The sequence below is a fragment of the Magallana gigas genome, chromosome 5 (assembly GCF_963853765.1).
Source record: "Magallana gigas chromosome 5, xbMagGiga1.1, whole genome shotgun sequence".
NCBI lineage: Eukaryota > Metazoa > Mollusca > Bivalvia > Ostreida > Ostreidae > Magallana > Magallana gigas.
Window position 1 is genome coordinate 39,187,955 of NC_088857.1, and position 19,180 is coordinate 39,207,134.

General features: G+C 33.4%; 1 protein-coding gene across 3 annotated transcripts; it reads left to right on the top strand.

The window, feature by feature from the left end:
• The first annotated feature begins 1,328 nt into the window (after positions 1-1,328).
• On the top strand, positions 1,329-13,983 carry LOC105325489 (tax1-binding protein 1 homolog B). Of its 3 annotated transcripts, none has more exons than XM_034443580.2 (12): positions 1,329-1,406; positions 7,150-7,182; positions 7,318-7,604; positions 7,791-8,022; positions 8,353-8,591; positions 8,749-8,994; positions 10,943-11,149; positions 12,177-12,258; positions 12,383-12,481; positions 12,577-12,704; positions 12,932-13,060; positions 13,559-13,983. In XM_034443580.2, the coding sequence occupies exons 3-12, from the start codon at positions 7,320-7,322 to the stop codon at positions 13,766-13,768; spliced, it is 1,857 nt and encodes a 618-aa protein (XP_034299471.2). In that variant the 5' UTR covers positions 1,329-1,406; positions 7,150-7,182; positions 7,318-7,319; the 3' UTR covers positions 13,769-13,983. The 3 variants fall into 3 exon arrangements, with proteins under 3 accessions (XP_034299471.2, XP_034299484.2, XP_034299476.2); XM_034443593.2 differs by having other exon boundaries at positions 8,749-8,988; XM_034443585.2 differs by lacking the exon at positions 1,329-1,406 and adding an exon at positions 4,603-4,687.
• Positions 13,984-19,180: the final 5,197 nt, after the last annotated feature.

Consider the following 19,180-nt stretch of genomic DNA (forward strand, 5'->3'; position numbering starts at 1 on the left):
TTTTTCCCCTTATTTTTCCCTTGCTTGTCAAGATTTTTTGGATGAGTCTGCCCCCCCCCCTTTCAAAAAAACGTGCCTTCCACGAGTGAACTTGCCTTTGTTTGAGAAAGAATATGTACTTTGTAAAACTCCGAAAAGTCGTCCTAGAGCTTTTATTTATATAGAAGTGTAAACATTTTATGTTAGTTATTCTCCTCTCATATAATGCTTTATCAAACTCTCTCTGTCTCCGAGCGGTTGTGCTTTGAGATAATGACTCCACAAAGCGAGTTGATGTATTTGTTTACAGTAAGTGTGAAAGTCTACCGTTATCGTCGGAGATCTATGGGTGATTATCACTTGTTTAGTGCCAGCTATCTTACAAAAGTAACGGATAATACGTCACGGCAGATAACCTAGTCAATATGTCTTATAGCTTATAGCTTTAATAGAAAAATGAATTATTAATTATTGACACACTTTATCTTTATAAATACATTTTATATACATTTTCTGTCTATTCTAAAATCTTGAAACTAAAAATAAAAGAAAACAAAAAGTGCGCTAAATTATTATACAGTGTTGTTGGTACGTTATATCAAGTGTTTAAGTAATAAATAGAAGTTCTGAAATCAGTATACATTATCTTAGTTTTGATATCTTCCCATTTTTACACACTATATGAATAACGCTTTTTTGCAATTCTTCAGAAACAATTGTTTTGTTTTTTCTGAAATGGCTTTTTCACGAAGACACTATAGCTGCGAACATTTCTATGATATTCATTAAACAATGATTGTTCTATATATTTCTAAGTCATAATTTTGCTGAATAAACGTTCCATTTGCTAAAAATGTATTGAAGACGCCAGTATTCTAATGATGTAACTATTTTTAATCAAGTTTTCGGATTTTTTTATTTATATAAATAACCATTCTACTGGGTATACAATAGATAACTATATCAGACCCATAGAGCCAAAACGTGATCCGCAGCCTGCCTGCAAAAAGATAAAGGTGCTATGTTATCATGTGATATCGTTGTATGATAAAACCATTAGTAATCTCTATCTCTTTCTCTCTCTCTCTTTCTCTCTCTCTCTCTCTCTCTCTCTCTCTCTCTCTCTCTCTCTCTCTCTCTCTCTCTCGTTTTGAATATTTCAAATACACCAGAATATATCATAATATTCTTTTAAAAACGTCAAAATCACTAGTACGCGAGTTGTTTATAATACAGCATATAAAAAAAATTATAGAGTCAAACATTTTTTATTACTTTTCGACATTCATCGGTCAGTAAAGACAACTCTCTACAACACAGTTCTCTTGGAGTTACTATTCGTGTTTCTATGACGTCATAGCATTATATCGTCACAAGCAAAGCGACATTTCACAGTCACAGCGCGGCGTTAAGAATACAAATACAAGGTAAGTTTAGAGTATTTCAAATTGCCCTTTGATTGTTGTATTAATCAACAAAGGCGGTATTGTTATGCTGAGAATCTTCTTAAAACTGCATCATTCTTAAAATCTACTTCAAACCCGTAATAACTTTCATAAAATGCAAATTTAAACTTGACATTGACAAAGTTTAATTTTTCTGAATGAATTTTTGTTGTATTTAAGTTATTGAGCGTAAAAAATTCTTAGATGTGTTGTTAACAGGAGTAGGTGGGTTAAGATGCAGTTGTTCGGATAGGCAGCTATATTAAATTTTAGGTCAACGTACATGTACTTCACCATTTACATGTAGTTTCAGAATGTTCATTATGACACCTAAAACGAAAGAACAATACACAAACTGTGAATATATATTTTCTATATCAATGTCCTATTAATATATGGGAAATATGAAATCAAAGTCACATACACTCAGAACGCAGACTATCTATCATAGGAAAAGGTGTGTAATCCGGTATAAAATGAAAAAATCTATGTTGATATCCATGTATCATTTTCTCGAGATCTGCCTGCAGCAATAATGTTAGAAATCACAAGCACTGATTAATTTGACCAAAATGAGTCTCTAAGGACTACGGAAAAATGATTCAGTCAATATTTTTCAATGCAATGAATCTAATGGCATAATACTACCATATTATATGTATTTTCGAAGTAAGTTTAAAATTTAATTCAACTTATATTTCATAATGCAAAGCATATGGTAGCATTAAAATTAAAAATTATTGTTGTTGCATTCAACAAAATAAAGTTCAATGATGAAATATATACATACGAGGGTTGTCTTAAATAGCGTAGATAGAACAAAAAACTCAAAATCTTTTCATTTCATTAGACTTCTTTGTTTTCTTCAATGACCCTTTGACGATTCCAAATCTGTACTTTAATTCTTGAGAAAATTAATAGGCTAATTAGTATGAACAAGTTTTGCCAGGCGGCGCAATGTGTGACTTTCCAGTCTTTACGTTGTTGCTAAACACTCCACATCGACGGTTTATGATGACACGTTTAATTTACGAAAATGTCTTGGAAATGTTAATTTTAACATGTACCCTGGGAGAAAATTCAATATACATTTCGACTCCAAACTTGCCCTGTATTACTTGTTGTCTGACGTCCGTCTTACCGAAATGTATCGTTCAGCATTTTGACGTCCATTTCTGTCGGTTAGGGTTTCTTTTTTCACTTATTGTCATCGTCCGGATATTTTCAATGGTGTTAGAATGCTAATTCACAAAATATTTTTCAAAGTAATTTTGTATATCTAAATACTCCAAAAACCGCTCTAGGATTTGTTTCAAGGTTTCAACAAAATGTTACCAGTTACCGTTATGCCGGCATTTTATCACAAGTTAACACATTTGTCTTTTACTAATTAACAATTTTTAATTGTCAATGAGTCCATGACTAATTAGTCATGGACTCATTGACAATTAAAAAATTGTTAATTAGTAAAAGACACTATTACTTAATAATTTTGTTACTGACTGACTACAGAATTATATCGGGTTGATAAATCTCATAGACGACGAGGCGAAGCCGATTAGTACAAAAGTACACCGAAAAGTACATGCAAGTGTTTTGTTTTTCCGAGGACTTTCAAGCGAGACATATTATTCACAAAAAGCGATGATCTAAACAAATCCATGTAAAAGTGGCATATTACATCTTGTACATTCATACACAATCAAACTCTTCAATATTATCATTCTCACCTTTCAGATACCCTTTAATATTCGATGCACCCTTGTTTACATACAATGTTTTGTTGCTATTCAATTTTCAACGTTTTCTCCCTTTCCGTCGCGTTTTGAGCAAATCTCAACGGTGTAATGTTTGCTCCAAATACAACAATAATTTCAATGCAAACTCCTGGTTAACCCTCGACTTTGTTTTTGTAATATTTACCTTTTAAATATTTATTTTTACATGTAATACAAACAATTCGTGATTCATACATTATCTTTTCAAGATGCATGAAATGTCTTGATAAGAAAAAATGTTGACATACCTTCATAACGCACTTTGAAAAGTTTTTTTTTTTTAAAGCGTTAACTTGGATCAAAATTTAACGCACTTAGAAAACATTTTCAAAGTGCGTGGATTTGGTCCCAGTTTAACGATCTTTGAATTTTTTTCAAAGTGCGTATTTTTTTCAAAGTGCGTTGCTACACACGAGCCATCTGCATTGCTAGAATATATATATAGTTTATTGAGAAATGCTGGCCAAGTCAAAAATATAGAAAAAAATAAATCCTTTTTGTAAACCCATGAAGAAGCAGTACGGTAATATGCAAAGTCAACTGTGCATATCATATATAAAAATCTAATGTATTTCCGTTATTAATTGATTATTAGAATAAACAGTAGATATTGAAAATTTTAATGATTTTTTTTAAGATTAACCTCATGTAATTTAATAAAAAGCACTTTTCCATTTATTTCGCGCAATGATTTTTATCATAACGACGCTCCAAGGGCGAGGTTTCCCATGGAATCAAAACGCCGTATTCGGCATCTGATTTGCCTAGGTCTCGTTCTTACTTAACCCAAGATTTATCTTTCTTGCTTCGCTTCTGGACACAGACCATAATTATTTTCCCTCTTACTCCTTAGTACAACAACAAAGTATTTTAAAAAAATTCACCGGTTTAAATCAATCAAAATACGGCATACCTATAGACTGACACCATTTAAACAACATAACCAAACTACAGAAAAATCAATCAAAAGGGGACTGAGATATGGCCCCTACAATAACCCCTACCGTGCAAAATCCACTTTCACTATGGAATATGTGTACTACACATTAGTCTCTTAACACCCTTCCTTTTGCACATTTGAAGGTTTTTTTTTCTAGACCTTGTTCTAATATGAATAAATTTGCCCATTTAGGTATCCTGGGAGTTTTTTTTATTAAATATACATACATTTTTAGAATGTATTTTAGATCAAAGTCAAGATTAGTAAAAATGGTGATGTATAACCTTATTTAGTTAATGTTACCTTTTTTATTTTCCATCTCTCTCTCTCTATGCGCTCATTTGGTGAGTTGTTATATAACACAATGCAAAAAAATAATTCATTAAGGTCACACATTTCTTTTACTAATCGACATTTATGTCAGTAACGATAACTCTCTACAGCACAGTTTTTCTGAGAGTTACTGTTCTTGTTTCTATGACGTCATAGCATTATATCGTCACTAGGATAGCGACATTTCAGAGTCATAGCGTTCACAATACAAGGTAAGTTTACGTTTAATATATTCTAATCTTAATACCATATTGTATTACATATAAGAAGGACGCCTTATATTAAAGATGGCTACATCATTCTAATAATCTATTCATAACACGTTAGAATTTGCCGTTCAGTTGAAGCGAATAAAAACTTCGCATTGAATGAAGTCTTATATAATTTTTAAATGCGTTGTTTTTCGGGAGTTAGCTGATATTTTATTTGTGGTTTTGGGGTATGAGGGGTATAGTTGAGAAGACGTGTTGGGGACGGGGGTGGTGGGGATTCGGAGTGGGGGTGGCTGGGGTTAAGATGCAGTTGTTCAGCTGCGTTTTTATTTAATGTTGCTGTATTATTTAACTATTTTCAGAGTGCTTTATATAATATCTACTACTTAAGAATTTAAACATATTATGGAGATATGTTTTCAATACTGTAGTCATGTTTACATACTATATATACATTTGTTCAGAACGCAGGCTAGTTAGTCTACGAAAAACGTTGCAGATGAACAAATATGTATTCATGTATCAAGCGCCTTATACAAACTGATGAAAGACATTGTTTTAATTCGATGAAAATAATTTGAGATAATTTCTTTAGTTGATATGGTTAGTTTTCATCTTGCAGTGCATTGCACGTTCCAATAATTTTTTATTAAAATGATAAAATCTCTCTTAGCTTTCCTTTACAAAATTGTCGACTAGGATACATGTATGTGAAAAACCAATTTGCCTCGGTCAGTTGAAGTAAATTGCACGTATGTCATACGAATTGAATTGGAGTTGGAGATCATTCTATTCAATACCACTGAATTGAATTGAATTGAACATATTTTATTGATTAAATGGATTATATTATTAAATCAAATGGATTAGACACAAGTTCTAATTAACTTAGATAGTCTTCTCCTAATAATGAAATTTTATAAATATTGCCAGTAAATAACGTTAGATACGAATACACATAAATATACATGAATAAACAATCTACTACATATATATTATCACCTTATAAATTTAGACATTTTTAAAAAAGCGACCACATTCACTCCAAAAAAAATTGTACTGTCTTGAAAATTTCAGTGTTTTGTGTATTTGTCAAAGAATCACACCCCCCCCCCCATAACAGTAAATGTGCATCTATAATGTGTACATAACGTAATGTCAATAGCTTAATCATTAGAGAATTCCGAGCTCTTGTATACTTTTGACTACAGACAAAAAACACTCTTTATCACTGGCGTATCTCTTATATTAAGTAAAAAAAAAGTATCATTAAATCAGTGCCATATCATTTTATGAATGTATCCTTGTCGTTTATGCAACAATTAACATCTCTCTCTCTCTCTTTCTCTCTCTCTATCTCTCTGCTTACCCTATTTTTTTGTTTTTTGTTAATGACGTAGGAGTCGAAACACTCAGTATATATTTTTTAGTTTGTGTTTTAAGACGCTGCACGAGCTGACACATGAACACACTAGCAGACCGTCTAGCAAAAACTAGTAAATAAGCCATCAAAGCGTAGGATTTTATTTGTATAAGATACATTTTTGATAACTATATACTATAAAATATCAAAAATAATATTTAGCCACGCCTGCGCACCCTTATCTTTTTACTTTCCTATGCCCGATAACCTTCAGTTTAAATTAACATCTCATACTTATTCTATCATGGAAATCATGTTTCTTTTATAGAATAAACCGTCATATTTTTAAAAAAAAAATGGTTTTCAATTTCTTCATGTAAATGTTCACGACTGGACTGAGGTGAAAATTATAACGTAAAATGAATAAGTAGTTTAGTTACATTTTATACCCGTTTCGCTTCAATTTACCGCATTGCATGTCAGTGACGTTCTAATCTTTTGCTATACGCATACGTAAGCCTGGCGTCATAAATAATAATCCAATAATACAGAGATTTTGAAGGTATGATATGTTTCTTTGTCAGAAATCATAAGGGTTTTTTTGTGATGAATATTACCAGCAGCTGATTGAATAGTCGTGTATTATAGTGTATATGATTGTATAAGCGTTTATCACATGATCCATAACGCAGGTGCGGAACAATTCATTACTTTATTGGTATAATACCCTTCTATGCAATCTTTATTGATTACTTGGCAATTTTCGTTTTTTCCTGCCCTCGCCGTCTAATTACAGCGAATTTCATACATTGTATGTAACCTTTTGGTTACACAAGCACAATTCTTACAACGTTATGAGCCAGAGGGATTTTTGTCACAAAATGTGCTGCTATAACCACTATTGTACTCTATTATCACCTGCTATTGTAGTCATCAATACAATAATCAGCATTTGTATAATTGGATCGCAAATGTACGTACTTAATAAGCAGATGCAGTTAGTGCATTTTGTAATGGCTATTAGTTGTAATTTTCTTCTTTCAATACACATCCAACCAATGCGTACAAAAACTTAGTATATTTTTATAATATGTTTCAGAATCTTTAGAAAATCTCAAGAGTACCAGTACAGGTCAGTTTGTAAACGTAATTCTTCCATCAATGTAAACGATATATGATTTGAAAACCTTCCAATGAATACGTATGTTCTCTCTTCTCTTATTCCATTGTATTACAAAATGTAATTCTACAATTTTACGACAATCAGATATGGCCAACTTTGAGGAAATGGACACCATTAACCCAGTCATGGATCTGGTCGTCTTCCGACACATAAAGGACATCGATATGGGAATTATGAAGTCTCTTCCGGTGTCCTATGATCTTGGTTTGAATTTCCATCCTCATCTAAATGATTGGGTTGGTCTGTTCTACTCCGGATGGGGATCGGTTAACGATTTCCTAGAGTACAGATGGGCCCCAATGTTACCATGTGACCTGATAGCTGCTCACAACAGGCGTCGATCAGTGTTATTTGATGTTTCCAATTTTGCTGTACGTTAAAGTTGCAATAAATGAATTTGATATTGTCGATATAATTATTCAAATAAAATCATAATTATGATAAAACTTTAGACCGTGTAACTTCAAACTAATTTTTTTCACATCTAACAACATTTAAATGTTGAAATGATTAAAGATTACAATTAATTAATTAATTAATAAATTAATAATCTGTAGGACTTACGGGAAGAGGATGCACACTTTTGTTTCCTCTACGTCACCAATGACAGTCACGTGGTCGGAGTGAGCAACAACTTCAAGTTCTGCTCTATGCCGGGCTATGAAGATGACCTCTGCTTTAGTAACCTTGAACAGAGGATTCGAGAAGACACGTCCTTTACCTTCATCTCTATGGATACTGCCATTGAATTCGAAGATCACGTGCAACTCTTTTCAAACAGGAAAAGAGGTACCATGCGTAACGTTGTCATACATCATTCCATGATAAAAGCATCTGATTTTGTCTGATTCATATCATTCACGACATGTTTTGGAAATTTACAAATGTATGACATAGTCCATCGTATCGTATATATATCAAAGTTTTGTTAATTATAAGTTCCCTCATATTTGTCAGTTTGAGTTACCTATATCAACACGTAATTGACAAACAACTTTCAGCTTCCTCTTTTAAATTCAAGAGTAATTTACAAAAAACACACTCAATGAATTATCAAAGAGAAAATTATGTGAATTGTCAAAGAGAACGTTTCAGGAAATTATCTGAATTACGTTATAGGTCTGGAGGATTCATTCGAGGTGATAGACAATGAAACGCCACCCCAAAAGAGAAGATCCACTAAGGAAAAAGTAATGATTCGAACACAGGACCCAAGTACCCTGGTTACCTTGTCTGCTGAACAATGGCAGGACATCTTCCGAATTGTCTCTGAAAGGTCAGTCGTTCAGACCATCAACACTGGAGCTGTTGCCGTCGCCGGACCTATCTTTGATATCAACAAACAAGTTAGTTCTCAGGTAAGATTAAGGACTGTCATTGTCTTTCACAAAAAATTTTGATGCCTTTTGTGTGTTATTTTAAATATTTATCATTGATTGGAGTAAGATTAACCGTGTCATTCGCATTTTTTTTATTGATACATGATTATAGCCAAACATAAAATTAACATTGCAGCCTGCCAACCTGACTCCCTATCCATTCAAAAATCAAGCAACCCCGCCCCTAACGTTCGAAAGTCGTCTGGCAATCCTGCCCGGTCCCTATAGTGTCATCATGGCTCTAGACCGGAACTCCACATCTTGTGCTTCCTGTGCGATGGGGAAATCTCTCGTACGGGATTTGTTTATAGGTCGTTCTAAGGACGAGAAATCTATTCAAAGAATGACTGAAAAAATGGAAGCAATGAAAGAGGAGGTAGAGGTTTGTTTATAGAATCTAGACATTTAAGTTACATTTCTCTCTCTCTCTCTCTCTCTCTCTCTCTCTCTCTCTCTCTGTGATAGCCTAAACAAAGTTCTTTTACTAGTATGCATGTTATTTGCGCTCTCTCTCTCTCTCTCTCTCTCTCTCTCTCTCTCTCTCTCTCTCTCTCTCTCTCTCTCTCTCTCTCTCTCTGTGATAGCCTAAACAAAGTTCTTTTACTAGTATGCATGTTATTTGCTCTAACCCTAATACCGTATAAGGCCCATAATTCTCTGTTTCTCTCTTTGCTTATTTTATTCTTCTTTTCACATGACCTCAATCTTCCTTCGTGTATGTGTTAAATTCTCTCTTTCAATCTCCCTCTCTTAAAGGGACTTGGACACGATTTTTGATAAACATTTTCTTTTTCTTATTTATGTGTAAAATGGTTTACGAGGGTTGTTAGAAAAGTTCGCGGACAAGTTTGATTGTAAGCGGACTATTCGCATGATACCAGCGAAATTTTTCATATTTAATCTTGACGTATTTTCTAAGAAATATGCAAAGATTTGTTTATTTTAAATATGCCTTAAAAATATACAGATTAATTGTTTTAATAAGATATGCCTCACAGAGCCTGTCAGTTTTTGAGTGTTTTATATTTTGTACGCATTTTTCTTTATCAAGAAAAGTTTAACTGCATGGAAATAAATGATATTTCATATGAGATCACAGTAAGTTATGAATGTCATTTTGTGAAAGTTTCATTTAAATTGAAGAATTTTTTACCGTTTTATCGCCAAATATGGACGACCAACGCTAGTAAAATTAGTCAAAAACGTTAACGTAAATAGACACCTTGGAGCACCGGGCAGTCATTAAAATTTGTGTGCACGCAGAAAAATCTCCGATGGAGACCAAAAGGTTCTTAGATGCAGATATTTTTATAGGACAAAGGTTTTGTAAAGAATTGTAGGTTTGAAAATGGAAATACTGATATCTTGAGCTCTTGCAGCACCCCGATCCCACATACAGCCCGGATCTTGCACCTATGGATTTCGCTTTATTTCCTTATCTGAAGTCGAAACCACGTGGGCAGACCTATATGATCTACGATATGACACAAAAGACATTATACAAAAATTTGACAAAGAATTGTGTGAACATGCGTTTATAAATGGGTTAATGGCATGAAAAGTGTGTGAACTAAAGGTGTTTACTTTGAAAAAGAGTGACAGGTTCAAATTGCCTTTCAGTAGTTTGACGTCACACGACGTCTTGGAAATATGAAATTGTGCTCCCTAAATCCAATTCATGCAAAATAAAAATCTCTATCTTTTGAAAACAACTTCAAAATCATATGAATTTTTGCATACTTATTTTCAATTGCTAGTCATTTAATAAAACATACGTCATTCAACAAAGTACACAGTAATTTTGCCGAAAATCACTTCGTCCACAAACTTTTCTAACAACCCTCGTACTTGCACATTTTGAATGATTGCCAAAAATTTGAATGTTAGAAGTCAAGTTTTAAGAGAGATACAGAGGTAAAAAGTCATTGTTATGTAAACAAAGCTCGAGTCATATATCTGATTACAAATAATGTAAAGTAAGTAATTACCATTTCTTTGACCAAATGACTCGTGGCAAACAAGGTAAACTGATTCAATGTGTTAATAGATAATATGATAAACAGAAAAAAGCAACATTTGATTTTCATTGAGATTTATACCAATAAAACATATGTAAACAAAACTCGAGCTTTGTTAACAAATCAAAGAATTTCAAACTCTGTATCTTGCTTATAACTCAATATTTGACTTTCATATAAAGTACTCATATTAACCATTCTAAAAATTAAAATTGGAAAAATAAAATTTTAAATTTTGGGCTCAAATTGTGTCCAAGTCCCTTTAATTTTTATTTCACCCTTTGAATCTTTGAACCCCTTCTCTGATTATAGGATGTTAAGTTACGTCTGAGGCTCCAAAAGACCTTGGCTGAATACCAAGCAACCCGCCAGAACTCCTACCACTTAGAGGAACTCCTGGTACAGAACCAGCAGCTTGAGGAACAACTGAGGACCACAGAGAATCGAATGGAGGACCTGAGGGCCGAAAACAAAGAAATGAAAGATAAACTAGCGAGCTTGGAGAACAACGAGAAACAGGTAATAGAAAAATATGCAGGGAGTAAAGATGTGAATCTAAAATAGCCTAGTCATACAAAGATGCAACGGTTATTGTTTACTACTTACTTAAAATTAAAATTAGCCACATTTTTCTATCAGTCAAAACTGCTTCATTCATTGCATACGGGGTTTGCGGTATAGCTCTAGTTCTAGCTCTAGTGTCTGTTGACAATCTGTCACGCGTCATGGATAACGCTATTTAACGTCAAACAGTCTGTCTCTATCAATCTGCATGGGTTTCATGCCCTGTCCTTTTTTTTTTTTTTTTTTTTTTAGAAATAACGTTTTTACGTCCATTTGGCAGATAGATTTGAGCATGTTCAAAATTTGAATCAGACTATGGTGTCCTCTAAAATTACAGAAATGACGGGGCCATTTAATGCTAGTTATGTCGGGTTTTTTTAACAATGCTCGCTATATTCTTAAGAGCATGAGACAAAAGATTAAACATTTAAAATTGCTTTAACAATACTTTAGTTTAGTAGAGCATTATAAATCAAAATAATCTTATTTGCACTTTATTACGAGACATATATTGCAGTTCTTACTTTGCTGAAGTTTATATCATAAAGCAGAATAATTTAACAGGATAATGACCACAATGAAGGAATTGTAAACTGATATATGAACAACTTCGTGACATTGCACTATGTTCAATATATATGTAGTTGACATTTACAGAATCTTGCGTAATTCTTATGCAAGCCATATTGGTTTTTGGTAAAAACACACGAAAGTCGTATCTAATTACTGTTTTGGTTGGTATTCATTTTAATTAAAGAAAGGTCATCATATATTAAGAAACATTAATTGCAACAATGGACCATTTTGTAGATTCAATTTGGTGTAACAAGACATATCTTTTAGCAATAACCTAATGGGTAAAACTCGTTTTACCAACATTAGGGTAAAACATTGTTCTACGCAATTTTCGTCTGGAACTGTTTCGTAGATAGTACCTGAACATGTACACAGGTTTCGTTAAATAATTGCTTTATCATTACAGCCTCCTTCTTTAATAGAAGATCAAGATCGAGCAATTCTTGAATTCCTCAAAGAAGGGTTCCAAGGAGTGATACAAGTTAATGGTAACGTTAGGCGCTGGGTCATATTCAAGATTGAATTTCATTATTCATTTTGAGTAGTTATATGAGCGGAATAAAACCGTAATTTTCATGAATATAGGTTAATGGCTTGCTTCGTTTATAATAGGTCGAAGATTAACAGTCATTCTTGAGGAAAATTATTCCACCAACCCAGAGGTACCTGAACCCAAAGAAGAATGGAAAATGTATTTTCCGAAACGAATGGGTATGCAATTAATTTGCGGTTGCTTTTTAGTTAAACTTTTAATGATTTGATTATGGTACATGTATATTACACATTTTTGTTATCTTTTCATGTAGAACGCATGCGCAAATCGATTTGCAACCAATCACTCACCATTGCGTCATTGAGAGATACTGTGATCAGTCAGAGAACCCGTATGTCAAGCCAATCAGAGCGAATGCAGAATATACAGAGGAAATTGGAGGTAAAGATAATCAATTCTTTCGATGTTAAAATCGTGATAGAAAATTTTATCAATTTTCTTGATGTCTTGAAAAAGAAAATTATCATGTTCATAGCACGAACTCTCTTAATTAAGAATTCTTTGAACTCAAGACATGCATGCTTTCAAACAATAACTTTTAACGCATATTTTGTTTGATGATCGAAGAAGCTTATTTGAAACTTAGTCATGGACTTTGTCTGTTAAAGCTGGTGACACGGAAGAAAAAAGAAACGGATACAAAGCTGGCAGAGGTCACACAAAGGATTCGATGTCTACTGAGGGACCGCGCTAAATGCTTCAAAAACGAATGGCGACAGTTCGCACGCAAGATAACCGTGAGTGCATAGTAGGCTTTTCTTCGCAAATCAGCCCAGATGAATTATATCTACTTTTCAAAAAAATAATATTTGTAAACTGTTTATAAAACAGCGGTAATTTGTACTTTTTAAAAGACATTTTTATAATAGAAGTTAATTAGACAGCAGTTATTTGCACTTATATACTCGTTAATTTTTTTTGGGGGGGTGGGGGAGAAGGGCGTTTCTAATTTGTGAGTTGCGTTGGTACAGTAACCGCAGGCCTCAAAATTATTCATACTCTTAGATGATAATGTGGCATCATTATTGTTCTTTGTTTTCGATGATACAACATGTACAAACCATCGAACTTACACCCGCGCTCCCAGATCTTGCTGATAACATAAGATGCAAACGCCATTCCCCCTTCCCCTCCGGAATAAGTTTTACACTGAGAATTAATTATCGTATTAATATGTATATTTCATAATATCAAAATGTGAATTAATTGTTTCAAGTAGCACTTTGTCTTTTAAGGTTAACCCTCCGAGGGAAAAGGAACCAAGGACCCGCGCAATAACATCGGTAATTCGCTCCCCTCCCGCTCTCGTCTCCAGTTCCTGGAAGTCACGAAGACCCGAAAGAAAGTGCGAGACTTGTCGTGTCGTGTTCAGCGCCTCGGTCGATCCACGAGTTATTGAGGAGCATATAGCCTTCCACAACACGTATCATAAAAAGCACGACTAACCGATAAGCCCCCATCCCAAGTCCCAAACCCCATTCAACCTAATACGACTAAGAAACTTGCGATATTTTTTAAAATGTTTATTGTGTTATTTTCAATATATTATGTGTTTTGTTTTTATACATTTAATTATGGTTATCGTCATTTTTTATTAATATACATTTATCAACTTGTATCAATCTGCTTGCCTAAATCCTGATTAAACAATTCCATTGCATTCTGTTTTTGTTCATTTTTTTATTTATTAAGGTCTACATAGGATTATGATCAAATTTTGGTGTCCATTTGCATGTAATAGAACAGCAATAGCATAATTATGCAAGATTAGCCGGACAGCACTAAGTATACGTTTCCTGTTTTACCTTTTTACACATATAACATCAGTTTGAACAAAGCAATGCCTGTGTTTATCTTGAAGTACTTGTCAGTTTGCCATGTGAAACCCTTCCCTACGCCTTTTCAGGGTTTTCTACCATCCCCCGCCCCCCGAGGTTTGTGTTCTTTTTTATTTGAAAAAAAAACTTACTGAAATGATGATAGCCAATGGCAGGTGATCAGAAAAGCGAACTCAAGCTGGTTATTCGTACAAGGTTATACGATAAAAAAAAATCGAAGTACTAGATGAGCTGGCAATGTAATTCTCTCCCTCCACCATCACCACCATCCCTGTATCCACCCTAAGGAAAAATATTGGACCTAAAACAAGTAAACATAGAATATGTAATAAAATTTAGTTAATATTCTACGGGGTCATTTTTCTGCAACACACACGGAGAAAAATGACTCTAATGCCGTAATTTCAATGATGTAATCCAAGTAAAGCAGTACAAACTTTATTCTACAACTGAGTGGATCATTTTTCTACGTAGAAAAATGACCCTCGGTCAATATTCTACGGGGGTCAATGTTCGTCGTTACACTGGCATGTGGGATTGCTTTGCTTATATGTAGTAAGGTGGCTTCAAATAATTTTTGATATAATTTCATGTTGTTGTCTCATTTACATTTGAACTATAGGAAGCAAAACACATCATGACATAATTTTGGCAATTTAATCAAAACAAAATATTTTTTTGTTTTGATTTTTGTTTTGGTTTTTGTTTTGTTTTTTTGTTTTTTGTTGTTGTTTTTTTTTTTTTTGGGGGGGGGGGGGGCTTTATCATTTAAACAACTTGGAACAATATATGTTTGTCAGTCACTGTAATGTTTCCAAAATATAACATACATTCTATGTTACATTCGATGAAACTTAATAGCGGACAGTAACTTATTTTAAGAAAAACCACGTACATGTACGAATATGATAGTTAGGAAAAAATCACAATTAATATGGATTTAAAAATGTAATAGGACCCGAGCCTGAACATACAGCTTATTTTATATCTTTATAGTTTATTTGTGATTGACCTCGGATTTCAAATGTACTTTATGCATATTGTTCTTACTTATATAGAAATAATATTTAACCTCTTTTATTTTCTCGTTACATGTATATTACTCGCAATATTTAATTCCGTTAAACTTTTCAAGAGATATTGGCTTGGATTAATGTGTTTCAAATATTGTGTTCTCGATACACTTGAATTGAGCTACATGTACATTTACTCAAAGTTGCTTTTTAGCTTATTTGAGCCGAAGGCCTACTGTAATTGTCAAGATATTCTGATTTTGATACTGTAATGCTGATTTGTTCGGTAATGGCTATTGTTGCTCTGGTGAGCAATGTTGCCCTGAGGCCTCTTGTTTGGTTGTCTTTTGCAGTATACCATTGGAGTGAGAGACCAGAAGTATTCATAAAATGGTACAAATAATAAAAATGTAAAGGAAAATTAATAGTCGGTAATACTTTTGATAATGCTGCGCTCTCTTCTCTTGATGTAAGATGAGGTGGTTTCAAATGACAAATTTATTATTGGAAAAAACTCTAAATACCAATAACCTATCAATGTCCGTATCGTGATTGTGAATAAATGGGCATCAATTTACAGCTCCAGACCGTCATATATACTAGTATATAGCAACATTTTGTCTCGTATTATCTACATGAAATCATCACCTTCAGTTATGAATTATCTGAAAAAACTAATATCTAAGACTAAAACAATCACTAAATGGGGAGAAAATTGTGTTCAACTGAACAAAAACTGCCTCATAAGCAAGACCACCAACATAGTTTCATTGACATAGTTATTTTTAAATGGACAGATGTATTTCCTTTACTCCATATTTCTGTGTACCTAACACAATCATAAAACAAATAAGTGTTAGTAATATGATTTCAGTAAAATGTGTTCAATAAGTTTAAAAAACAAGCTTCAATGTTAGTTTTGTTGATTTTTGGTCAATTTTTCATTTACAAAATGGTTTATAACTGTTTAAACCGGGTGCCACTGTCACATTTAGCTTTCGATTAGCTTTCTTGTTTATTTCTTTCAGGGACAAACAGTTGATATACCACCCCCGCTACATCCGGGTACCTTGACAAATAACCAGACCGAACCTAACCATCTACTTTAAAGACAAGGATAGCGGAAAATTCCTTGATGATCCTTGACATATTTGGCGGTCTGGGTGGTAGATGGAGGGCGGGGGTGGGTGTGGAAGGAGGGTAACGGATGAACGTTATTAGGATAAAGTTGGTGGGCCATGGAACGTTTAATTCCAATGTATTTTTGCAATTATAGCCCCTGTCGACTACACCTGAATTCAATAATGGTGATTAAAAACCCTTTTCATTCACGTACATGTATTTTACAACTACATGTAGTTGTAATTTGTTCAAAGATATATTGCTTTTTTACACATATATAATAATTTTATATAAAATATAAAAAAATACATGTATGTTACCATAATTAAAGGTCATTTACCCTTTAGTTAACAAACGTAAAAAATTGAATCTACATAAACAGTGAAAACAACACACAAAATTGACCTACCTTGCAGATATGATTTAAATAGTTTTTTGACAAAAAAATCTGACTTGTATAATGCTAATGACCATTCTTCAATAAATGGAATTCGATAGAAGGCGATCAAAACCCTGTTGTAGCAACGACCCTCTACTCTTTCCGCAAAAAAAACAACAAAAACAACTGAAACCACTCCGCCTCTTTCCGAAAATAAACATTCAGCCTGAACACAATGTTCCATTCAGAAAAGTTACTAGTAGTTTTAATTCCCCCAACCCACCCCAAGAAAAATCACGCCTTTGGGTATATAATTCCGTCATTCGCTCTGAGCATCTAGGATAAATAGATAAATAGACCAAGCCATTTACTCCTTTGTTCCATGGGAACTTCTTAATTAATATAACGCTGTAGTTGACCTCCGTGTTTCATTAGAAAAGTTGGAATCAGACTAATCAGTTTTATAACATTTTCTTAGACTGTCAGTCGATATTTTTAGAAAGAATTCTGTGAAGGAAAATTCCGTAAATAAAGGTAGAATTTCTATCCTAAGGGATATTCATTCATTTGAATACTCTATATGACTTTTTATAGTGTAAGAAGAAATTCTATGCTGGAATGGTTATCCCAAAATGTTAGGAAATCTCATCCGGTCTGTTTTTTCTGTAAGCCTCCGGCTCGTGACCTTTGTATAAACCCTGACTACTACTCAGGCATAGTACATGCACAACACATCACTATTATATAAATATGTGCAGTGTATGAGCGACGATATGAACAACAGTACAACGTTTGGTAATGAGGAATTTATTTTAAAAAAAAATCAATTTATTCAACTTTCCCTTTGTGATCCATTGAATATTTACTACCGATGCACTGGCTGGTATTTTTCTTCAAAAGGCGTTTCTCCATATCTCTGCGACCAGTGTAACGTGAATGAAGTGAAGCATGAATAGTGCTCCCACTATTAAGCCATTTCAAGCTTTTCTATGTTTAGCGTCCACCTGAGTTAAAAACCTTTCTTTCTATCTAGAAAACAAACACAAATTTACCAAAAAAAACCCACATTATTCTTCAATACATTAATAAAATCTGTTATCTTTATTTGAATACCTTATCTTATACTGTTACAAAAACCAATACTCAAATAACACAATCTTTTGCTAAAATGGTAAAAACAAAGCAAATTTTAAATCTCAGTTCATATGTTTTCAAACATGAAGAGTACCTGAGCAATTATTTCGTAGTACATGTTTGCGTTGTCATGCTTTAAAACTAATTCGTCCGTGGAAGCTAAACAGAGAGAAAAATTGGGATGGTCTTATGCAAAGGTGCGTAGAAGAGCGGGCAAATAAAAATGGATAACTACATTTTGTAATAATTACATGCAATATGTACACCAGGTCACGTGATCCTCACGTCAGTGTTAGCTTGACGACGAGACCTCTGAATATAGAATGTAGTAGTAATCAGAAGTCAGAAATGACAGGAGAACCGCACATAACTAATTTATGTCGGCTTTAGAGGGGCATGGTCACGATTGAGGTCCAAAATTACTTTTCCGTTTTCAGTGTTTACAATGGTTTTTAATGGTTAACCAAAACTTGAGTGTCATTCGTCGTGTTATAATATACAGTGCTCACAATTCTTTGTCATGTAAACAAAGCTTTTTTTTACGTTTTGTATGTTGATGTAACAATTCCAGTTTAAGACCCTGTTAGGAACTATTTAATTATGCTTTTTCAACGCGTTCTCTCCCCAAAGGGGATTCGTAGCAAGAACTACAACTGTGGATAGAGAATGCTGGTCTGACTATTATCTACAATCGGCATGTACACTATTTCTATATTGTTTACTATAGATTCCTTATTTTACGCGAGAACTTAATTCCACGAGGTTTTTTTTCATCAAAGCGCAATAATATAAAATCACAAATGCTGAATTTTATAATATTTCCATTTAGTTTACATCTATCCGAAAAAGCAAAGCGAGATTTTAAAATCCGCTAGATGTGCGTCTCGCGATTTTACGCGGATACAAATTCCTCGTGATTAAATAGGAATCTACAGTATAGAGGGTTCTATGTTTTATATTTTCCATGAAATGATTTTACAAAAACACAATTTTCGAGAGAACGGGAATTTCTATGGATCATCGAAAGAAAGCGATACATTCATTGCCATACAAGGAGATTAGGAGCAAATCTATTAACTTAACAATAATTATAGCAGAAATCAAATTAATTAACAATTGTTGTTGTCAAACAGCGTGGAGTCAGTTCTAAGATCAGTTACAGCTCAAATTAGATTTACTTACATAAGAAATTTTGTTGTGCAATACATTGTTAAATAGTGTAGGTATTGTGAAAAATTGAATAACAGCTAAAATAATTTTTTAGCTGTAAAGTCAATACTTTCATTCACATTGATATTTTAAAATGTCCCATTTCATCTTCTGATAGTTATATTTTCCTGACTTTGGTTATTTATTTTTTTTGGAATTTAA